General features: G+C 37.0%; 5 protein-coding genes across 6 annotated transcripts; 3 read left to right on the forward strand and 2 right to left on the reverse strand.

The window, feature by feature from the left end:
• The first annotated feature begins 10,027 nt into the window (after positions 1 to 10,027).
• Positions 10,028 to 12,280, forward strand: LOC129760616 (anaphase-promoting complex subunit 7). The gene is made up of 4 exons (XM_055758275.1): positions 10,028 to 10,274; positions 10,393 to 11,547; positions 11,618 to 11,895; positions 11,955 to 12,280. The coding sequence occupies exons 1-4, from the start codon at positions 10,206 to 10,208 to the stop codon at positions 12,190 to 12,192; spliced, it is 1,740 nt and encodes a 579-aa protein (XP_055614250.1). The 5' UTR covers positions 10,028 to 10,205; the 3' UTR covers positions 12,193 to 12,280.
• LOC129760617 (required for meiotic nuclear division protein 1 homolog) lies at positions 12,254 to 13,997 on the reverse strand. The gene is made up of 2 exons (XM_055758276.1): positions 12,952 to 13,997; positions 12,254 to 12,868 (listed from the first exon to the last, which is right to left on the reverse strand). Exons 1-2 carry the CDS (start codon positions 13,507 to 13,509, stop codon positions 12,287 to 12,289), a joined length of 1,140 nt encoding a protein of 379 aa, XP_055614251.1. The 5' UTR covers positions 13,510 to 13,997; the 3' UTR covers positions 12,254 to 12,286.
• Positions 13,998 to 14,314: 317 nt separating this feature from the next.
• LOC129760619 (apoptosis-inducing factor 3-like) lies at positions 14,315 to 18,133 on the forward strand. 2 transcript variants are annotated; one of them, XM_055758279.1, is made up of 3 exons: positions 14,315 to 14,572; positions 16,262 to 16,581; positions 16,661 to 18,133. In XM_055758279.1, exons 1-3 carry the CDS (start codon positions 14,524 to 14,526, stop codon positions 17,948 to 17,950), a joined length of 1,659 nt encoding a protein of 552 aa, XP_055614254.1. In that variant the 5' UTR covers positions 14,315 to 14,523; the 3' UTR covers positions 17,951 to 18,133. The 2 variants fall into 2 exon arrangements, with proteins under 2 accessions (XP_055614254.1, XP_055614253.1); XM_055758278.1 differs by lacking the exon at positions 14,315 to 14,572 and adding an exon at positions 15,923 to 16,176.
• LOC129760621 (ribosomal protein 63, mitochondrial) lies at positions 18,064 to 19,003 on the reverse strand. Its single transcript, XM_055758280.1, has 2 exons — positions 18,759 to 19,003; positions 18,064 to 18,320 (listed from the first exon to the last, which is right to left on the reverse strand). Exons 1-2 carry the CDS (start codon positions 18,927 to 18,929, stop codon positions 18,177 to 18,179), a joined length of 315 nt encoding a protein of 104 aa, XP_055614255.1. The 5' UTR covers positions 18,930 to 19,003; the 3' UTR covers positions 18,064 to 18,176.
• A 482-nt stretch (positions 19,004 to 19,485) lies between these two features.
• LOC129760618 (integrator complex subunit 2) lies at positions 19,486 to 23,295 on the forward strand (the record flags this gene model as incomplete). The annotated part of the gene is made up of 4 exons (XM_055758277.1): positions 19,486 to 19,865; positions 19,951 to 20,518; positions 20,651 to 22,886; positions 23,038 to 23,295. Coding segments are annotated over exons 1-4 (3,343 nt in total), but the record flags the coding sequence as incomplete, so codon positions are not given.
• Between the last annotated feature and the right edge of the window lie 6 nt (positions 23,296 to 23,301).

Genomic DNA, 23,301 nt, shown 5'->3' on the forward strand with positions numbered 1-23,301 from the left:
AAATTCTACACTGGACTTATCCGATCATCGATCGTTCTATTCATCGCTAAAATACAGATCACCTCGCACGATGTTTGCTGTCAAAACAGTGCAGCACTATCATCAAATTGGAATCTCATCATTAAGCGATGCATACGGCGAATTATGTTGGGCTAGGATCAGGAGTGAATGGTTCAGGCAGTGAACGAGTGATACATGTACATCATTAGCAAATGTTGTTTGATTTTAAACATAGCCAATTAATAAATTTATTTAATTTTACAGCTTTTTTTTACTACAGTAAGAATAAAATCAAACTGTAGTTGTGTTTGTGATGGAAAGATGGTCACTGCCGCCGTCTTTTCAATTTCTAATCAGCCAGGCGGATACTGAGTGAGTGATATTCAGAATGGATCAGTTGGTATCTCACTCATCTCCGATATGCGATGTTTGCAAACCCGATGATTCTGAATGATTGGACTCGGTTGGCATTGCTGAGTAGAGCGCTGATCGAGATTGCATACCAGTCAGGCGAAGCAGTTGCGAGAGGCGCTGTCCCATTATACAATCAGAATGTATCCAACAGGAAACGCATCCTGAGTGTTTATTTTGATTGATCTTCGGAACATTGAGCGATTTGAAGAAATGCTATCCCAGTTAGGAATTGCCACCCAACTTTAAAAAAATAAAACACGCAATTTCTACGATAAAATCAGTGTGGTCAGTGTTATAACTATATTCCATTTTATTGTATCTAATCTCTGCGAAAATAATATGTTATGTTTTCTAACTGATTTTGGCTGCGGCCCTCTACTTTATAGAAAATTTTTAATGCGGCCCGCACACTTAAACGAGTTTGACATGCCTGTTATAAAGGATTTATGTTCGTCTAGACACAAAACACACGATTTTATTACAGGATACAACACTTAATGTTCTCACTTAACTGAAAAAGGGTTTAGGATTACCTTTTTTTTGTCGACCGGTTCGATGTAGCCCATCTACAGGACGATGTCCGACTGCAGATTACTTGAAGTCAAATAAGATGGGCAAAATCGAGTCCGAAACCGCGGTCGACAAAAAAGGTAATTTTAAACCCTTTTCCCGTTAAGTATACTTAACGGAAAAAGGGTTTGAAATTACCATTTTTATCGACCGGTCTTATAAAAACGTTAAGTGTCGTATCCTGATGTAATACGTCGTGTGTTTTGTGTCTAGTAAAAGTTCTTACGTAAGCACATGTGAGGAATGGATGAAACATAATACATGAAGTTCTGTTTGTACATTGGTGGTTACATTTGGCAACCCCTCGTTACGTCAAAACACGGCTAGCATCTCTACTATGTCTTGCATTCGAACTTACACACACAACTGTCAACTCCTCAGTTCGTGTAGCATCACCGTCTCGACCAGAAGCGTTCACGGTCAACAGCAAGCGCCGAGCCGGTTTTGGGTTGTAAGTGACCCGGCAATCGGAGATTTCCTGTTGAGTGACAATCCAGTGTTTTACAATGGCGATCCTGCCAGGAGCCACCAACAAGGTGAAAATAGTCGTGAACCAAATAAAGGCAACCGAAAGTCAAGGAAATCTCCGATTGCTTCGATAAATTTCAAAATGGCGATCAGCGTCTAAGTGAGAAAAAAACCTTTTAGCTCGGGTGTTGTGGCATGAAGCCCTTAGTTTTTTTTAAATATAATTAAGCTATTTAAAAATAACTTATTCGAAAAAGGCGGTTGTGAATCAAAGAGTGATTTCCGTATCAAAGGTGCAACCCACAATCACTATACGCGGTGAGTATTTATTATGTGAACTGAAATCCGAATTTTTCTTCACTGCTAGAAAGCGTTGTCCTATGGTAGGTATTTTTGCATGCCAGTTTAGACTAGCTCAGTATAGGCGATGATCGCCAGTTTAGGACTTTAAGTCCAGTCGAGGCAATGATTGCCAGTTGAGGACTCTCAGTCCAGTTTAGGCGATGATCGTCAGTTGAGGACTTTAAGTCCAGTTGAGGCAATGATTGCCAATTGAGGACTTCCAGTCCAGTTTAGGCGATGATCGCCAGTTGAGGCAATGATTGCCAGTTGAGGACTCTCAGTCCAGTTTAGGCGATGATCGCCAGTTGAGGACTTTAAGTCCAGTCGAGGCAATGATTGCCAGTTGAGGACTCTCAGTCCAGTTTAGGCGATGATCGCCAGTTGAGGACTTTAAGTCCAGTCGAGGCAATGATTGCCAGTTGAGGACTCTTGGTCCAGTTTAGGCGATGATCGCCAGTTGATGACGTTAGGTCAGTTAGGCAATGATTGCCAGTTGAGGACTCGTAGTCCAGTTTATGCGAAGATCGCCAGTTAATGGGTTATATTGTTTGTTTTCCTCTAATAGATATTTGGTCTTAGAAAATAAATAGAAAGCTTAAAGCACGTTTCAGTTAGGAAGGAACAAAGTATTCAATACTAACGATTAGTTGTCAGTTAAACTTTTGCCCATCTCTATTCCCTCATTGTTCACGGAGTATCCAAAAAGATTTTCATAGATTATGTTAACATTCGAAGAGTCGAAAGCCCGAAAAGACGTTCTCATCAGATATGAAACGCTATTACACTTCCGGGCTCTCAGGGAGATTTGTTGTCTTGTAGCAAAACAATTCATACAGCCAATAAGGGCAAATACGCTTTTTCGAGTTTGGATCAGGAAATAACGCCAGCTGTAATGAAAGTTTTGATCAGGAGAGTACGCCAGCTAGTACCAATATTTCGAGTTTGGATCAGGCAAGTACGCCAGTTGAAGCGAAAGCTTAATTCAGGCTAGTACTTATAGCTAACACTATTCGGACGAGTACACCAGTTTACATAATAGCGACCAATTAAATCTCTGCCCAAGCTTACCATGTATCGATTTGTATAGTTCACAGAGTACTAAGTAGACTATCTTGAAAAATATAAGTCCAGAGGTTTAACTTTTTACTGTGAGATGTCAGGTTGTAGGGAATAAAACATCATAGTCGGCTCATAAACAGTCAGAGAGGAAAGGGTTTGGTTGATATGACGAATGCTTCGGCTGTAACAACATATCAGGTAAAATGTTGTGTAGTGTAAGGTAAAAATAGTAACGCCTCCGATCAAGAAGATTCAAGTACCTATTGTAACTATAATAACTAAACAAAGCATGACCTCGTTGCAAGTATCAAATTTGGCAGAAACCGAAGTAGAATCACTAGGAATGTGATTTTGTTATTTTAGACACTTTGGCTTGGAACGGCACTGTAGTTCGACCGCAAGAAGGGGCATCGCCACAACATAGACAATTTACCCCAATTTACCATAACGGAATTGTCTGAGAATTTACCTTTCCGCAATTTAAGTTGACTCGTTAGGATACAACATATCCTCTAATAGGTCCACTGCTATCAGCAGCTGAGCAAAAAATCGTAATTCGGTATCCTTTAATCGTCCCCAGCTCTGCTATATTCCACATCTAACTACGGGTCCAGGTGGATCGGCTGTCGTTTCTGGTTTATTAAATTTTCAACATGTTCCGAAACATTTACCATGTTCGAAAACTCTCTACTGACATAGCACACACCTAACCGCTGAGTTCAGTTTCGCAAAACTCTTTTTGAAATTATGCTCACTCTGACCGCTCATATCGAACATAGGTGACAAACAAAAAAATCAGCAAACGTTGGTGGTACTTTTGTTCGAGTCGTGGTTTCGGGTTCGACCGAGCAAACATAAGTTGAATCGCGAGACAGCTAGTACCCTAATTGATCGTATGCTATGATTTAGAAAAATACTAATTGTTATCATCAGACCAAATTAAACCGAACACATGGTTTCGTTTCTTCAGCCTTCGCTGCAAATCAGAAGCTTGAAATTGTTTTCGATGCACGGCTCAACTTCCCCCGAGTGGGCCTCGTTTCAAGCCTAAAAGGGTTGGTAGCGCCAGATTTCTAGAACGGCTTTTTCCAGAGGTAGTAGTTGTCGAGTCGGTAGAATGATACGGTCCTGAGGCCCTGCCGAGAATGTTCAGCCAACTTAAGGAAGGACACAGGAAGCTCGAAGCAGCTTATTTTCGGTCGTGACGCGATGTGAACAATATTGCTTTCAACTGGAGTATGAGCGGGAAATTTTCACTATTTGTTCGCGGACGATGTCGAGGTTTCTTCGGAAACTCATATTGTATCCTGCTTTCCTGAGGGAATTGCCTTGATTGGCCCAGCAACATAGCAGACCTTTTTGTAAAAGTTTTAGAATTCAGTCCGATCTTGACGTGAACAAAAAAAAACATGGTGTGTTTACATTTGTTCACACGAAACGAGGCTGAAACTTAATGTTTGGGTTTTATGATACCCTCTTATACACGGTGCTCCATTAGAACTCAGGTTTGATTAGGTAACTGAACTGAAGTGTGCAGAAGAACTCAAAATTGTGATTCGAAGGTTTCTGAACTGATAATCAAAAGTAACACTGCAAGTTTAACCAAACGAGATTAGATAACTAAATGGATGCGATGTTAAGAGAATAAATTCGATCGCCAAAGTTGAAATTTTTCAAGATGCAAATTTTTTGGTCGATAAACAACTGCAAGATATATATCGTTTGGGTATTCAACCGCTGATTCATAAAGTAATCGTTAGATTAAAACCACTTAAAACGTCTTTTGGTGTTGTTCCAAATATGGACAAACCATAAAATATAAACAGGAAAAAGTTTTAATTGCTAGTAGATCCGGTAGCAAGTTTAGGCTTCATGATTTAATTTTGATTTTTGATAATGTAATGTGTACATGTTCACGGATGAGGAATATCGCTTCCAATGAATAATTAAAATCCAACAGGTAGGATTGATCATTTTGTTTGGGTGAGAATTAATCAGGTTCGGTTGAGGCCAAGGTTGATCGTAGATATTCTTCCTCAACAGAACGATTTTTTTTTTCAATTATTGCTTCAAAACTAAAAAAGGGTTGATCAACTGAATTCAATGACCAAGAATTTGGACGGTCTATTTTACATCTGTTTTAAATTAAAAATTCAATATTAGGTGAGGAGTTGGGCGTTTAGTTACAAAATTGGTTGAATACATATCACAACTCGCGGATAAATTGTGTGAGGCAGTGCGGTATTTTTTTTGTTTGTCATTTTTTTTTGGAGTAGAAGGGGAATGTGAGGAATGGATGAAACATAATACATGAAGTTCTGTTTGTACATTGGTGGTTACATTTGGCAACCCCTCGTTACGTCAAAACACGGCTAGCATCTCTACTATGTCTTGCATTCGAACTTACACACACAACTGTCAACTCCTCAGTTCGTGTAGCACAGTGGTTTTCAAAGTGGTCCCTACAGCCCCCTTGGGGGCGATGAGAGCTTCCAGGGGGGCGGTGAACTCAATGTTGAAATTTGGGGGGCGTTGGAAAGGCTCAGGGGGGCGGTGAGGTCGTAATCCACATTTAAACCAATTACGAAACAACATAGATTTGGAATAACAACGAGTAAGTTCGATGCAAAAAGTGAAATTACGTTACAAAACTAGACATCAGGTTGAAGACTAAAAGATTTATGATTTCACAGAGCTGCAAGCAAATTTTTTGTTCCAGTATCTCAATAATTATTTTTTAATGTACATACATAACTAAAAGATTTTTTTTAAATTGTCACTGATTTTATATGGGTTAAACTAAAACAAGAATGATTTTAGATGGCAATGCTTGATAATCTTTAAAATGTCTCCAAAAATCTGATAAACAGAAAATACATTTGAAAAAAATCTGTATTCAAAGGCGATATCTGTGATTTAGTGATGGATTTTTTTTTAAGAAATTGTGTAAGATAAGAGGATTTGATGGATAAAAGAATTTTTATTTTAAGTTCTTATTTGTTCATCTCTATTTCATTTGATGCAAAAAAACAATTGTGCCATTTGCCATGTGCCATTAATCTTTTCGGTTATCACGAACATTGCCTTGATTTAGTTATTAGAATCTTTTTTAAACTTTAAGACCCGTGAATGCTGCATAGCTTTGAACAGGACTCAAATTCAGATATCGAGAAGTAATACTATTCTCACGTTATTTTACCGGCTTTACAGTATTTGTATTCAATAACGCAATTTAGTTTTCAACACTAAAGCAAATTAATGGTAAATAGAAAATTTTGTTTACCAATATTTAAGATATATGATTTGATATCAAACTTATTAATCAGTTTAAATAAGTGTCCAGGAAACTTTACATAGAATTAAGTGTTTACTGGAGGTTTGAAGCAATATGAAACCCTTGGAACCAAATGGGTATATGTTAAGGTAGCCAGATTTCCCGGATATTTATTGAAAAAATCATCAAAAGTCCGATCCGGCCCGGTTGCCCGAAATTATTCACTTCATTTGTCAAAACAAACTGAATAAAATCAAATTTTGTTTTTGAAATTTTCATTTATGCTTTCAAATTGAATTTTTTTTGAGCAAATTTTAAGGAAATTACCATGAAAAGTTTTTTGAATGCCTGAATAAAAACTGCTGATAAATGATGACGAAAAAAAAATTTTTTCAAGTTTTTTTTTCTTGATTTTTTGTTAAGAAATTCCTGGGTTTTGAGACAATTTACCTGGATATTATCCGGGTTTTGGTCGACAATTTTGAAATCAAATGCCCGAATTTTCCAGGTTCTTAGATAAATTATCTCGGATTTGTCCGGCTCGGGTACGTGCTAAAAGCGAATAAAAGCAAATTTCGAGAAAACACGCTTTCAATTTGTCATGTTTACCAATTTTCCATATATTTAAAAAAATGCTCTTTTTTTTCGAATAAAATAGTATGCAAATAAAATTCTAAAAATCTGAAAAATCATGAAATATAGTTCGAAATGTAAGAATCGATTGACATTATTAAATCAAAATCGACCATTTTTACACTTATTATACTCTTTTGGCTCTGAGGACCTCATATAAATTTTAATGAAATTTTAGTTAAGCCTTACAACAACATCAAGTCAAAAGCTTATAGCTTTTTAACTATCCAAATTTTCATTTTTTCAATAGATTTTCTGAAAATTTGCTTAGGGGGGCGCTGAGCTCGAAAATTTTGCAAAAGGGGGCGGTGAGTGAAAAAAGTTTGAAAACCACTGGTGTAGCATCACCGTCTCGACCAGAAGCGTTCACGGTCAACAGCAAGCGCCGAGCCGGTTTTGGGTTGTAAGTGACCCGGCAATCGGAGATTTCCTGTTGAGTGACAATCCAGTGTTTTACAGCACATACCATTTAAAAGATCAGTTCTCAATATGGTGGGGATCCAACAGTTTGTGCATAAAGACAAAAAAAAACTTAGCAATGGAGAAGCTGATATTCATTTCGTAAGTAATAGAATTCTGTTGTTTGGCTGCTATTTACATCTTTGTTTTTTTTCAACAGAATTTAAAAATGAGGCACCTGAGACGGCCAAGCAACCGCTAATGAAAAAAAAACATTTTTCGACGAATTTGTGTTCAATAAATCAAGGGAAGTGAATTGTTGAAATTGGAAATTGTGGTGCCCTTCCATTTTTCTTCACCAATGCAAATATTAAAAATATTATGTTTTAATTACTCTGACATTTGACTGACATTAATATCCAGAAATATTAAAAAATAACAATTCCAATTATTTAAATTTATGCACCCGAATAATTTCTTGGCGTGTAATGATCCAATGCATAAAATTTAATAACCGAAATACTATTTTGTTCAAACAAACGCTTTGTGATTTGTGCGTTTGAGTCCCAACTAAACGGGTATGAGCACGTGCTAGATTCTTCAGTTGCAAAATGCCGCTCAACTTGACAGATTCCATTCTTTTCGAATTTTCAAATCATCTTTAAAAAGGATGGAATCTATACCAGCAAAGAATTATTAAAGGGAATGTGCATTTGTTTTGTATGCTATGGTCAATAATGCACATTGACCATAGAACTAATACGAAAATCAAATGATTTTCGTTTGCTTTTTCTTATTATTTCTGCTTTGCCTTTACGTCCCGGCTCAAACTTTTTTTCTGGCCACCAGATGTCGCTTCCATAACATTCCTCACTCAGAAATGAAAATAATATAAAAATTATTAGTTTACAGATATTCGGTTATTTCTCTGACGATAATAAACTGAAATCACTAAAAAATACTGACTCACGATCATTTTTGGCCAAGAAACGATCCAATGCATAAAATTTAATAACCGCTAGATATTTCTTTCCAAAACAAACGCTTTGTCTTTTGTAATTTGAGTCTCTGCTAACCAGTTTGTGAGTACGTGCTAGATTTGTCAGTTGTGATTGCTATGGAGCGAGAAAAGAAAGAGTTAGGAAATTGTGATAATTTTGTTTGTTAAAATCGAACGCAATCGGGATGTTATGGTAGTGTTTAAATATGCAGGGGTTGTAATTTGGAAGATAGGCGAGTTCTGTGTTAGTAATAAGGTGGAGTGCAAAAGATTTAAAAGCGTACCGGAAAAGTTTACAAAATAGTGAAATCGAAGAAGTTGTCGCCGTAGATATTTCTCAAAATTTTAATTACCGGGATATTTCTCGACGAGAAATATTTCAGTTATTACACGGTGAGAAATAACTCTGTTAGTGGGCACGGTGGAGCTTGAAAAAGCATGAAAAATAATATTTTTATATTTTTTTCATTTCTGAGTGCTCCCATTTCTCAATGCATAAATTTTAATCGCAGAAATATTTCTCAGTGAGAAATATCCCAGTTATTACACCATGAGAAATATCCTTGTGCGTAAAGAGGGAGAAACGTGAAAATACCTAAAAATTAATTGTTTGATATTTTATTTATTTCTGAGTGAAAGGTTACCTCTGGTTTGCCTCCAGGTGAAAAAAAATACGGTATAAGTGAATTCTGCTTGCTGCGCGACATCTGCTACCTGAAATTCACGTACACTGCAAAAAATCCACACTTAGAGTATATGTTTCTTCACACATACGTGCCTTAATTTCCTCAACCATATGATACTAATAAAATTTATGTTTGAGTATTAGCTTGTACTGGAATGATCTATGAAGTTTATTAGTTGACACATATCTTTTATAATTATCATCTTTGAAAAGTTTCACACATTCAAAATGGCTGCAATTGGGAAAAACTAAGGGCCGTAGAAGCATGCGGTTTTGTTTGAGCCAAATTTAATCTTTTTCCTTCTCTGTAAGTGTGCTACACATCTTTATTACACCGTTGGCTTGAGGAGCGATCGGCTCTTCAAAGCTATCAAAACGCAGGTAAGTTAAGAATTTTATTTTCGTGGATCATGTAAAAAGTGCATTTTCTTTCAGATAAAAAAATATCAAAACTTCTGTTTCGGATTTGGATTGGAGCTTGAAACAGAAAACTCGGACGATGGTCCACCGATAAAAGATAGCAGCAGTAGAGTGTAAATTTTGGTGAATAAATTAGTTACCTAGTTTTTTTTAATATTTTTTGTTATGATAAATAAACAACAACATAAATTTCAAAAACATCACAAATGACTGCATCTTTAAACGCCGAAAAGTAGAATAGAAATACATCTAGAAGTAAAAATTTGCTGCCTACTTTTAGGCGATTTTCGGGCTGAAATATTTCCTGAACATATGTGTGGCACATGTTTTTTAATTGGGAGACAAATTGCAAAAATCTATATAGGCTGACACATAGCCCCAATGTGTCGATTTCGTTGAGTGTAGGTTTCACGTGATTTCCATGGTGGCAAAAATCTGTGTACATTTTCACGTTGTATTGTGTGAAGAATTCTTTCGGTGTGTGAAATTCGATATCGAAAGCAGCGATGCCAGATATTTTGATATTTTTTTTTTGCAAGGATTTTCATCCGTTTGGATGATTCATCCCAACGTATTTTGATATTGTTCGGTATATTTTTTTTAAATTCATGGATTCAGATAAATTCATTTTTTTCCTGTTTAATTAAAAATTTCATGCATGTTTTTCAAAATATTAATTTTTGGAAGGTTTCCAGAAAAAGACTGTAATATAATGCTTTTAAAATACTTTCTGGCATCGCTGCTCAGTGTTGATCGATCTCGCCATATTTCGAACATTTCGAAACAAAACAGAAACAGTTTTATTTTGCCGAGAGATTATCGAGAACCTATTATAAATTAAATAATTTTTAATTATTTGGTGTAAAATCTAACTATCTCAATTGATAGTATAACTTTAAGACTTCTTAAACAAAAAGTCGTGATTCGCTGTTGTAAGAAACATGGGAACCTTGTTTGATCATTTGAAGAATTTGTTTGACAATGAATTATATTCGAATGCTAAAACATTGGTAAGTCTATTGAACACATTTAATTATTATAATTAGAAGCGATAAATCATCCGTGCAGGCTGAAAAGCCCAGAAAAAGAAGAAGATATTTACTTTCAATAATTGCTAAAATTTTGCAGGCGACAATGATACTGTCTGTATTTGAAACTAACAGAGCGATTCTAGCACCTCAGCAACATTTTTACACCCTAATTTATTATGCGGAATCACTCTACCAAGAACATCAGTACCGGGAAGCCGAGGGAATCTTCCGTCAAGCCCTGCAAGCTAAACGACTTCTACCGAAGGCTAAATCTCCAGGAGGTAAAGTTATTGAAAATCCAACGGATATTTTCTCGGAAGTAGAAATAAAATTCAAAACAGCCAAATGTCTGATCGAGATCAAAAGATTCCGCGATGCAATAGTTGTGCTGCAATCCTTATCAATTAAGCAACGTACTGCGAAAGTGAATATGCTATTAAGTCGGTTATATCACAACCATGGGCACGAGAGAAGCGCAATTGGCACTTACAAAGAAGTATTAAAAGATTGTCCACTGGCTTTTGAAGCTATAGAAGGTTTACTTTCCTTAGGAACGAACGGTATCGAGGTTAATACTTTAGTGCTGAATGCAACTCTAGCGCCTCAATGTAACGATTGGCTGAGCAATTGGATAAAGGCTCATGCTCATATTCAGAACCGCAAATATTCGGAGGCCATTCAAACTCTTAAATCCGTTGAATCCAATACTGCACTATCTAATTATCATCAGCTTCTTGTTTTGATTGGAGAATGTTACTATCATAACGGGGAGTACGAAAATGCGTATACATATTTGAAAAGAGCACATAGCTTATACCCGTACATGAAGAATGGCGTTCAAATTCTGGCTATTTTAATGGCTAAGAAAAAAAAGGTTAGCGAACTTGAGAAAATGATTGCACCGACTTCAACATTTCCATACGAATACTCTTCGGAAATGTGGTTTGTAATGGCACAATACCTCTACTCAACGGCCAAGTATGATAAAGCTGTCTATTTTGTTCAGAAGGCTTGTTTTCTTAATCCAAAAAATGCTGAAGCTCTTATACTGAAGGCAGAAATTTTACTTCAATTAAAAAAATACCAAGAAGCAATCGCTCATCTTAGATTTGCACAGCAGTTTGCGCCGTACCGCTACGAGGTGCATAAAGTGCTGGTTGAAACCTATTTGAACATGAATCGATTGCGTGAGGCTCAAGCACAAGCACTGAAAGCGTTGAAAACTATTGGCGAAACTCCTCGGCTGTTAGTGGTAAGCATTTATTATTATTATTATTATTATTATTATCATGTTGTATTTATTTGAATTTCAATCATTCCAGCTTCTTGGTCGAACGTATCTTAAGGATGAGGGCATAACAAAGGCAAAAGCTAAAACGTTATTCCAAAAAGCGCTCGAATTGAATGAAAATTATTTACCAGCAGTTTATTTGCTGGCAGATGTTTATCAGCAGGAAAACGATGTCACTAACTGTATGAAGCTATTGAAGAAGCATGCAATGTTAACCCAAAACTGTAAATTGCATGCTATGCTTGGAGATTTGCTAAGTAACGACAAGGACCATACAGGAGCATTGGAGCATTATACAATTGCACTCAAGTAAGTTGGCACATCTTTTTCTAATCAACTTTCGCTAACTTTCGTTTCAATTTTATCAGCCTTGACCCAACAAATCGTTGTGCAATGGCAGGTCTTTCAGCCATGGGACATAGTGGCACGAGTGGTACGGGTGCAGCAATGAATTCTTCATATTTAGAGTCCTCAATGGCTGATGACATTAGTGATGTTCAAGATAATCCACTAGAAATGATTGAAATCCCTCAAGGAGTCCAAAACGACTTAGAATCTGAAAGTGACATCATGTGGTCCGATGTCGAAATAGAAATAAACCAATAGTTCTTTTAATTTTTACACAACTCATTTTATGACTATTACATATAACTAAATAAAAACATAATTCAGATAGGTACTTTATTATCATAAACATTGTTCAAACAAATTTATCTACGTAGTGTAATATTTCAAACCCGACTTCAACCATGATCAAAATAATGATCATCCATTCCAGTCGAACGTGGTGAGCATCGTTAAGATTAGAACTAATCAAATCAGCAAGCTCTACACAGTGGTTTAACTTTTCATTCATAACTCGAGTGCGTCGATTAATGCTGAAATAGGAACATGTTTGTTGATACAACGTTTCCAGCTGTTCCCTATCCCAATAAAAGTCGGGCACATCTAGCAGATCCGACCCAAGATTAATGAGATGACGCAGAGCAAAAAGTTCTCCAGTTTTTCGGAGCATTTCAGGTCGTGAGATGCTAATGTTGTTGCCTTTTTTCAAGTCCGATGTCACGTACGCCATCGATTCGACGTACTGCTCTAGTGTGGCTTCCCATATGCCAAGTTTTACCGAAAGTGACATTGCGTTGGCAAAAGTATACTTTTCTAAATCAGAGTCTTCGTTTTTCGAAACGTAAAAACTGTTGTTTTTTAGACGAGCCTTTCCATCGACGGAATTGTAGAGCATGACTTCACTTTCTTCAAGAACAGTGGATTCATCGTATGGATTCTAAAACAAGCAAGGGCACGTATTAGAGTTTTTGTTAGCATCAATTTACCGAATAAAGTGAACAAAATCGTGGAAACACAAACCTGTTCAAACTGTCTTAAAAATCGAAGGATGTTGTTATTTTCCAAATCAGTGCAGTTCCACAGAACGACGGTTCCTTCCCTGAAGAAGTAAACATCCCGGGATTCGTTACCAACTTTGTACTTTGCTGTAACATGTAGCACATCCGGGTCCGAGTCACAATCTTCGCTAGACAGAAACTGCTTTGGTTCATAGAGATTTTGATCCCTCAAAGCCCTCAGTAATTTCTCGAGGTCATACTCTTCAGCAGTCGCAAATGCAGTTACTGTTAAGTATCCTTTTTTTAACTTGTTGATCTCGTCTTCTCGTTTTCTCCGTGGACGCTTTTTCAATTGAAGACTTTCATGCAAACCGATAATCGAGGATGACGAAATGTTTCGTAATGACTTGAACATCTCTGGGTTGCCTTTCGGTTTCATATGTTTTACGCTGGTAGTATGACGCAAATTATCCTGCTTATGATAGTAAGACTTCATACTCACTGTCGTCAGTTGAATAGATGATCTTATTTTACTTGAAAATAAATCTTTCGAAACCCGGAATGTTTTTAAGAAATTCATTTTAAAATCTCAAGAAATGCGCGTGGTGTTTTGCGAATAACATAACTAGTATGAGTGAGTACACTGTGCACCATATGCTTATCACACTTTATTGTTATTAACCTCTTTCTAAACAAAAATATGAAAAGATGAGAAATAAACCGAATGTACATGCACAATGGTTCACCCTAGTGCCGACTAGTCGAAGTATTGATCTTAAACGGTTGAGTTGGTGAGCTTTCCAAGCTTTCTGTGAACTGCGTTGTGCTTTCCGAGCTTTGTTTGTTATAAGCTCCTTCATCGCAGGGAAAAAACCGTGAACAAAATGTGTGGAGGCGAAGAGAATTTAGATTTAGATTTATTTTAGGCATCAGTAGTGAATTCATGTTCTAACTTGTAACACCGAAATCTATTTATTCATATGGGAAAGAATGACAGCTTGCTGTTAAATTCCTTAAAAAATAACACAGAAATGGTAACCAATAACTAATTGCTTCTCGAAATGACACAAAGAAATAACCCCGATATCATAAGACGGCATTAAAAATAACCAAAACATGACTGAGAACTCAAATTGCTCGTATATCACTTTCGCTTATATGCTATAAGTCGCTTTGAATAAAATTTATTAAGAGAAGGATGTTTGTAATTTTTTAAATATCCGTAACAATTTATTCAATCGATTATTGCGAGTAACATCAGCTAAAGAAAAAATCATGTAATTAAGTTAGAAAACATCATTTACGAACTGGCAGTGCTGTTCGAAATTCACCAACAGTGCACCAACACAGCCGTTGAACACAATTCCATCCAGTTTATAACCGAGCGTCGTTCAATCCACACGTGAAACTTCCTTTGATATTGCATTCATAATCAGGATCATTTTAACATTCCAGATCGATCTCAATATAAAAATATTTCCATAGTTTATCGAACAATGTTTTGAGTCGTGAGTGTAGTAAAGCGGTATTAATTAATCCAAATAGCACGTTAACTTTAAAGTGAACGGGATTATTCTGTGGGAAAAGAGCTACGATGGGCTGTGGTTTATCCAAACCAAAATCTTCAAGATCGTGTAACGAAGGTAGATGTTAAATGGCAATAGTGTTAACCAAAGAAAATAACTTCATTGATTAAGTCCAAAACAAAATTAAACAAATTTCAAGCCTAATCAAACGTTTTTGGGTTAGTTTGATGCTCTATCAAAATTAAAACATGCTCGCTGATATACCTAATAGTGACTTTTGATCTCAAATAAGACAATGGATAAAACGTACTCGATAAACAGATCTATTTTAACACAAGAAAACAACAATTGACTTCAGCTTAAGTGCTTTTTTCTTATAATGAAAGTGAAACTGATACGATTCCAATAACACCTGGTCCCACTAATGTTGCTTTGTAATGTCGCGTGTCAAACACCTTATTCTGCTGGCTAACATAAAAAGGTATAAGAAAAAAAACATCATGTAGGGGCAAAAGCGCAATCCTTGAAACCACATATTTCGCTGAGGTCACGCGAGAGCAACTTACCGTGTTTAGAACGTAAGAAACAGTTGTAGTCTACCAAATCGAAACTCTCGTCCGTCTGGTAGCAATCGTAAATAATATATAAGTCGCACAATGAGAGCTACTGCTAGATGTGATGCGTGGAGCCTAAAAGAACATAAACGTTGAACTTGAAATTTTGAACGCCGGCTAGGGCGACCAATAAATTATATCCTTAACATGTAACTGCCAGACACCCGTATTGTTTACAATGAATATTAATTGAATCGCTTCGCAGCACTACTATAACATTTATAACTGTATAAGTTGAATCAACTAATTTTGAAATAGAAATAATGATTCGAAATAAAAAAAAAAGTTGAATTGCAAGCTTTAAAAATCAACGTGTCAACTTTATAAATGTTTTGTTTTCCAATTATCTTTATATATTAAATAATTTTCATATTTATATTTTTGTTTTTTAGTTTATTTTAACTAATTTTTACATTCATTTATTTATGTGAGTATAAATATGAGACGGTTCCAAATTATTTTAAAATCGAGTTAAAAAACTGAAATTTTCAAAGATTCAATGTGTTTTTTTGTTGAATTGCATTTGTACTTCCGAATTGTACACAATATTTCAATGCCTAAAAGTAATTAAATTAATTAATCCTTAACCTGAACTATAGTTTATAACTGACAGGCTCACGTACTCCTAACAATAAACATTAAACATTAAACATTAAAATTCGTTGTTCCATTACCGAAATTTAATGGTTGGTATTAATGAAAAAACAGCACTAATAAAAAATAACAAAATTGTTTATAATAAAATACCCAATGTAAAGTGAATGAAGAACAATATGAAACTTCATTCTACTGTGAGTGTCATTTTTTGCTGAATTTATTTATTTTCGGCGCCTATGCTTAAAACAGGTTTTGGCAATTTTTGACCATTCTGCTGCGCGTAGTGATTGTTGATTTTTCAGTCCACTGCTGTTATGTAGTAAATAACTCATTGCCTTCGATTGTAGTTGTTTCCATGGCGAAATAAAACCTAAACACCGGCAAAACCGATCTGCAGAATTTTAAGTCACGGTATTTCCCATTGCGAGTGACTAATGTTCACTAGATTGTCACTATTTCATAGGCAGTCGTCTGGTTCACTTCTCCAACTAAAAATGATGTCATTTTTGTGTAATTATTCCAAATAGTATTGTTAAGCCCTTATTTTCCTCTCAGATTTATGTGTTAAAATTGTTAATCATATTTTCCAAAACAGCAAAGATGACAACTGCTGGCGCAGGGGAAGATTACGTCGAAGATTTTGTGTGCGACGAAAATGACATTGCAGAAAATCAGATGAAGGCCGTTGAGCTTGACGGCGGAAAAGTATTGCTGGTCAAACAGAAGGGTAAGCTCACTGCCATTGGCAACAAGTGTACACATTTTGGTGCGCTACTTTCTACCGGAGCCCTCGGCGATGGTCGTGTTCGGTGTCCTTGGCATGGTGCTTGCTTCAACACCGAAACAGGAGACATTGAAGATTTCCCTGGGCTGGATTCTCTGCCATGCTTCCAGGTTACTGTGGACCAAGGCAAGGTAAATCGATGAACATTTGCCAGCAAAATGGTTGGAACATTTTTTTTATAGAACATTTAATAAAGGATTTTTTTTTCAGATTAAAGTTCGCGCCAAACGATCCGAGTTGCAAGCAGGGAAAAGACAAAGGACGATGGCCGCTAGACAACTGGAAGATGACCGTACATTTGTCGTAATTGGTGGTGGGCCATCTGGCGCCGTTTGTGCTGAATCGCTGAGGCAGGAAGGGTTTGCGGGACGATTGGTGTTGATCAATAAAGAGCCATGCTTGCCGTATGATCGAATTGTTGTCAGCAAGGCGTTGAACTTTGAGCTGGATAAAAAACTTTTACGTAATGAAAACTTCTACAGTGAGCACGACATAGAAACCATGATTGGTGTGGAAGCAACCGATTTAAACACGCAAAACCAAGAACTGACTCTGAGCAACGGATATAAAATTAAGTACGATAAAGTATATATCGCTACAGGATCCAAAGCTAGAAAACTGTCTATTGAAGGGTCTGATTTAAAAAATGTATGCGTTCTTAGGACATTTGAGGATGCCAAAGCTGTTAATGCACAGCTAGGAGAAGATAAAGATGTCGTTGTCCTTGGAACTAGTTTCATTGGACTTGAAGCTGCAGCGTACTGCGTTGGTAAAGCTAAAAAAATAACAATTGTCGGGCGAGGAACAGTCCCGTTGAAGGAATCGTTCGGAGATCAAATTGGACACCGAGTTATGGAGCTTTTCCAAGAAAAGGGAGTCGAGTTTGTTATGAATTCAGGTATAAAGCGGTTTATTGGTAATGCAAACGGTGAGCTCGAGGCAGTAGAAATACTTGATGGATCTATATTAAAAGTTGATGTATGCGTTATGGGAACTGGCGCAACATTGTACACTTCATTTCTGGAAGGCTCTGGAGTTAAAATCAACAAAAATGGTTCGTTGGATACAAATTTGTATCTAGAAACAAATATCCGAGGAATTTATGCCGGAGGAGATGTAGCTAATGCACCAGTGTTTTGTAACAATAATGAATTGTCAGCAATAGGACATTACGGTTTAGCTCAGTACCATGGGAAAATCGCTGCTTTAAATATGCTCGGTAAGACCAAAGAATTGAGAACTGTACCGTACTTCTGGACCATGTTGTTCGGCAAGGGTTTTCGCTATACTGGTTACGGTACACCTCATGAAACTATAATCGAGGGAGATTTGAGCCAACTTAGCTTCGTAGCTTTTTATCTGGACGCTAACGGAAAGGTCATCGCAATGGCATCATGTGGTCGCGATCCAGTTGTTTCCCAATTTGCAGAATTTCTATCCCAAGGGAAAACGTTGCATAAAAGCGATCTGTCCCCTGATCCGTTCGCATGGACTAAATAAATGGACATTTATCCTGATTTTGTAAAAACTTTTCCCGGATGAGTGACCTCAAACAGTATTTAAGTATCGATCGATTTCAAACCACCTGTATTGTTGCTTAGTAAATTACTAAATTTATATTATGTTAAATGTATTTATTAACCATATACAAAGTTAGCGATAAAATAAAATGTTTCATACAGAGTTCTAAGTGCTTAATAGAAGAAAGAATTTCACTGCAAGTTTCTCAATCCCAAACATTTTGCACGTTCAAATGCTCCAGTCTTTCGGTAATCGTCACGTGTGGTTTCATTTTCAACTTAGCCTCACGCCATTTGCTGACAGATTGCTCTCGTTTGCCGAGTTCCTTTGCATGGCCTGACGATTGTTCCTATTAATGAAACATATAGGTATTAAGAGGTAATGATGTATTGCCGGGTATTGTCCACACTGCCCGGGTGATACCTTGTTGCTGCAATGAGTCTTCCATACTGTTCGGGAGACTCGAGACATGCAATTTATGGTTTTATGGGAATGTACAGTAAATATGGTGTTAATAACATTCATGAGTCTTGATACAGCTTTTGCAATTGCACTTCACGTCGCATAGTGTGGACAAGGCCTGGATTCTCAAACGCCGGTAGTTTTATAATACCCAATCTGCTGTATGAAAATCCTAACCCTTTGATCAAAATAAATGATAATTTCATTACCAAATAGTACCATGATCGTTGCAATAGCTATGCAACTGAAAGATTTTAGTTAATTTTTCCGCATTTAACTGACCCTTGTGTGGAAATTATAAAATTTATAAATCTTTAATATTTACCATGGTTAAAAAAGGCTTCAGCAGAAATGCCATATTCTGCTCTGTTTGTTCGTAATCCCTTCGCAGAGTTTGAACAGCTCTGGGAGTAACTCTTTTGACTAAACGATATTTGCCTCGAAAAATGTGTCCGTTAACAGATTTTTTGAAGAAGTTTATCAATGTTAGATGCATTTTTCTGAGTTTCGTAAACTATTTATTTCAACCGCACTTTTTATACATAACACTCACGACAAAAAAAAAGTGTGTTGCAGTGAGTTTTGGCTAAAAATTTATTTTACTGAAAACGAAGTTACTCACGACTTGAGTTTTGCAGACTTGGCGTGCGATGTCGGACTTGCACGCTAGTACATTTAAACACAAAACTATGGCAGAAGAAGGACAATTAAATTTTAGTTCTATTTTAACCATTGTTACGTTACTTACTTAGTTGCAAAGGATAAAAAGATCGAGAGAGCTCACGGGCATATGTTCGTTTTTTAAACAGCATTCATACACTCTAGTATAATTTTTGTTCTTCACCCTACACGACATCTTTTGAGTTTGTTTTAATCTTTTGAAAATTTCATTTAAGACAAAATTTTGAGAATGTTACGCTAAACTCAAAATTGGGTTTTCTCGAATCCAATCCCATTTGAGAATCCCGCAGTCCGACATAAAATTGGGCCGGCCTTACGATGATCGTGTAAATATTTCATGTATCATTATTTTTTATTCATCGTGCATGAAACGTAATTCAACTCGCAGACAATTTTTAAAATGAAGTGCGAAAAGTTGAGTAAAATTTGTAAATAAAGTTAAGTTTCTGAAGTTATTTTCAATAAAAAAAATGAGCTTTGGTCCAGTAACACCTCGGGCCTTTGCGGCTATACAAAATCTGAATATTTCCGAGTTAGCTCAATGCAGTTCATCGGAAATTCGACCCCTGCTGCCGTGTTTGGTTCGAATGAGCCTGCTTCCGCCATTGGATGGCACAAAGACATGGCTCGACGCCCGGAAACATCTGCTATCGATTCTTGTGGGCATTGAGGTGGTCAACAACATTGTTTCATTGTTGCAAGTAAGCTTTCACGATCTAGAGGTGGATGTTAAAAAAGAGCAACAAATAAGGTGAGTATTAATGCAGATTGTAATTGTAATTTTACAGATGTAGATACCTATGATTTCAATAATTTAATACTCGCATTATTTGAAGGCAAAAACTAGGATATAACGCCCAAGATTCGGCCCAATTCCACAGTCTTCCTAATGGAATAGTTATGGGATTCGAAAGAGCCGATATCGTGAGTAAAGTACGAGTAGTCCTTTCAGAATTATTTTATATTCAAGCCCAAATTATGGAACAAAACAGTCAAGCCGCAGCACAAAAGTCAACTAATGACATTGTCATTAAAAAGTCGGAACTTTTTGACAACGATATCTACATGGAAGAAATCACTGATATAATATGCATAGCGCTTGCAGAGCTTCCATCTTTACTCAACATATTGGAAGTGGTGGACACGCTTTTGTACGTCAACAATGGTTCGCGGATAATTTGCTGGGTAGTAGCTAACATGCCCGACTGCTTTCGTGAAGTAGTAACAACGTTAATCACAACTGGTGACGAAGACACGCCAGAAGGTAAATTGAAATTGGCCGCGCTCTACGAGTTATGTGAAATGAACCCGAATCAGGCGTTGACAACCAGATCGATTTGCGTTGAGCAGAACAAAATGCCTTCGCTAATGTTGAAACTTAGCTTGAAAGATCCACAGAATTTGGTTAGTATACGTTGTATCAAAATTTCCATAACGGATTTAAATTTTTAAACTTGGCCACACCCACAGGCCATCAAACAAACATATTTTTAATTTAATAGATAGTTAACTTGATTGAATTAATTCCCTTTTCAGGTTTCTTTTGTATCTGGACTACTTTTGGGCAACGATCAAACAATACGTTCATACTTCGCCATGTACGTAAGAACCAGCCAGAAAAGGAAAGGAGATGCACTTCATTTATTGCGAGACGAGTTGTTGAAACAATTGCAGAACATAGTTATGTTTTCGAACAACTCCCAGCTACCCGAGGAGTATGTGGTCCAATCGGCAGCGATGTTACGTCTATATTGCGCTTTGCGAGGAATTTCAGGTATCAAATTCAGTGATGAGGAAATTTTATATCTTATCCAGCTTATAACATCCAAGCCGCCACCAACCCCAGCTGGGATCCGTTTTGTTTCAATAGGACTTTGTATGTTGATAGCCTGTCCGTCACTGATTGCAAATCAAGGTATAGAGGTGAAAATAACGGAATGGATTCAATGGCTTATCAAAGAAGAAGCTTATTTTGAAAGTGTCAATGAGGTGTCTGCATCGTTCGGAGAAATGCTTCTACTAATGGCGATTCATTTTCATAGCAATCAGTTGAACCATATCTTTGAATTAGCTTGTTCGACATTAGCTATGAAATTTCCACTTCGTCCGAATACTATAAGCCGCATGAAACACATTTTCACCCAGGAAATATTTACCGAACAAGTTGTGGCAGCTCATGCTATCAAGGTGCCGGTCACAATGAATTTAAATGCCAATATACCTGGTTTTTTGCCGGTTCAATGCATACACCAGCTTCTAAAATCACGTGCTTTTTCGAAGCACAAAGTACCTATCAAAAATTGGATCTACAAACAAATTTGTAACTCAACTACACCATTACACCCGGTTCTCCCAGCATTGATTGAAGTGTACGTAAACTCCGTTATAATGCCCAATCAGAAAGGAATAATGGAACATACTAACAAAGCTCTGTCAGAACAGGAAATATTACAAGTTTTTCAGAGCATAAATTTCGCATCCAGTCAGGATACCGTCAAAAAGGAAACCAAAATTGGAGCTAATCAATCCGAACCTACTTTGGCGGATGACTCATCGGGTAAAAACAACGTTAATTTAACTCCTCACCTCCTGCTGTTATATTATCTGCTTTTATATGAGGATATTCGGCTCAACAATATGGTTAACATCATCACGAATGGGCGACAGGTCAAAAGCTATTCCAATGAATTTATGTCTGAACTGCCGATTAAGTATCTTTTACAACAGGCTCAAAGAAACCAACAGGAGTATAGCGTTTTGTTTAGTCCACTTCTTCGTTTGCTGGTTACTCATTTCCCACATCTTTCATTGGTTGATGATTGGATAGACGAAGAGAATATCTCACTCGAAAGTACTTCTAACGTTATTGTTAGTGAATTCAACGTTGTAGAAGCGTTCGAGGAAATAGACACAAATCCAGGAAAAACTATCAAATGGTTGAAGATTATGATGAGGAAATCTCCTACTGATTTATGGCCTCTAGCCAATACCTTCATAAGATATATAAAAAAAATTCTCGGCAGTACTGTTCCTCATCTCATTCAAGAGTTGTACAAAAAAATTTGGATTCGATTGAACACAGTTTTTCCTCGCCGTTTGTGGGTTATGTCGATTAATGCACTTATGCCAGATGAAACGGTAACCATAAATTTTACATTGACGCAAGAAAACATTCTCATAGACCCGCTACAAGTCCTACGATGTGATGAACGAGTGTTCAGATGCGCGAGTGCATTAGCTATTGTACTAAGAATTTTACAAGCTAGTTTAGCGGCTTCTAAAAGTCAACTTTCAAGACACATGATGGATAAGCCTCTTATCGATATTGGAAATCAGGTGAAGTCGGACACCGAACGAGAGGAGCTCAAGCTGGCGCTGGTGGCATCGCAAGAAAGTGTAGCGGTGCAAATTCTGTTGGAGTCGTGTCTGGAATCGGAAGAAGATCGTATTAAACCTGGCCGTCAGTGGTCGCTGCGAGAAGTGCGCGGCATTGTGTGCTCTTACATTCATCAGGTGTTTATAGCTGAACCGTCACTGGCCAAACTAGTTCATTTTCAAGGATATCCCCGAGAATTACTGCCCATTACTGTACGAGGCATACCATCGATGCACATATGTTTGGACTTTATTCCGGAGTTGCTCAATATGGCAGAGATGGATAAGCAAATATTTGCTATCGACCTGGCGTCGCATCTTTCACTACAATACGCTCTGCCTAAATCATTGAGTATAGCTAAACTTTGCTTGAATACGCTGACCACATTGTTAGGAGGTAAGTTTGACTTTCAAGGATAATTTCTTGTAGATAATTTCATGGTTTATTATTATTGTGTAGTCCTACGCTTTAAAATCAACTTATATAACCAGTCTGGATCAAAAAAGTTTTTATAGAAAACATTAACTAACGGCGTTATAATTTTCAGTTTTATCCGGCGACACCCGCATCGAGATGTTCCGATCTGTTCTTCCCTGTATCGTAAGATTTTCTGAGGCATTTCCTCCTCTGCTGGACGAGTGCATATTGTTTCTAATGCAGTTAGGACGTATTGTGGAGTCCCAAACCGCCCTTGGTCGCTCTGCTTCACTTCCTTCGCTCTATCTCGGACCGGATGCAAAGTTACGTTCTCAAAGTAAACGCTGTGACTATGCCGAAAAACTGGTGGATGATATGAAGGAAACATTCAGCA

Source organism: Uranotaenia lowii, unplaced genomic scaffold, assembly GCF_029784155.1.
Source record: "Uranotaenia lowii strain MFRU-FL unplaced genomic scaffold, ASM2978415v1 HiC_scaffold_682, whole genome shotgun sequence".
In the NCBI taxonomy this organism is placed as follows: domain Eukaryota; kingdom Metazoa; phylum Arthropoda; class Insecta; order Diptera; family Culicidae; genus Uranotaenia; species Uranotaenia lowii.

Bases quoted from the DNA above. Each gene is read 5' to 3' on its own strand.
- LOC129760616 (XM_055758275.1), top strand. From the start codon at position 10,206: ATGGGAACCTTGTTTGATCATTTGAAGAATTTGTTTGACAATGAATTA. The intron at 11,548-11,617 runs GTAAGCATTTAT...CAATCATTCCAG, and splicing joins AAACTCCTCGGCTGTTAGTG to CTTCTTGGTCGAACGTATCT. The intron at 11,896-11,954 runs GTAAGTTGGCAC...CAATTTTATCAG, and splicing joins CATTATACAATTGCACTCAA to CCTTGACCCAACAAATCGTT.
- LOC129760617 (XM_055758276.1), bottom strand. From the start codon at position 13,509: ATGAATTTCTTAAAAACATTCCGGGTTTCGAAAGATTTATTTTCAAGT. The intron at 12,869-12,951 runs GTTTGTGTTTCC...TGCTTGTTTTAG, and splicing joins TTTTAAGACAGTTTGAACAG to AATCCATACGATGAATCCAC.
- LOC129760619 (XM_055758278.1), top strand. From the start codon at position 16,101: ATGTTCACTAGATTGTCACTATTTCATAGGCAGTCGTCTGGTTCACTT. The intron at 16,177-16,261 runs GTAATTATTCCA...TTTCCAAAACAG, and splicing joins AAAAATGATGTCATTTTTGT to CAAAGATGACAACTGCTGGC. The intron at 16,582-16,660 runs GTAAATCGATGA...TTTTTTTTTCAG, and splicing joins TTACTGTGGACCAAGGCAAG to ATTAAAGTTCGCGCCAAACG.
- LOC129760621 (XM_055758280.1), bottom strand. From the start codon at position 18,929: ATGCATCTAACATTGATAAACTTCTTCAAAAAATCTGTTAACGGACAC. The intron at 18,321-18,758 runs GTAAATATTAAA...TTTCATTAATAG, and splicing joins TGAAGCCTTTTTTAACCATG to GAACAATCGTCAGGCCATGC.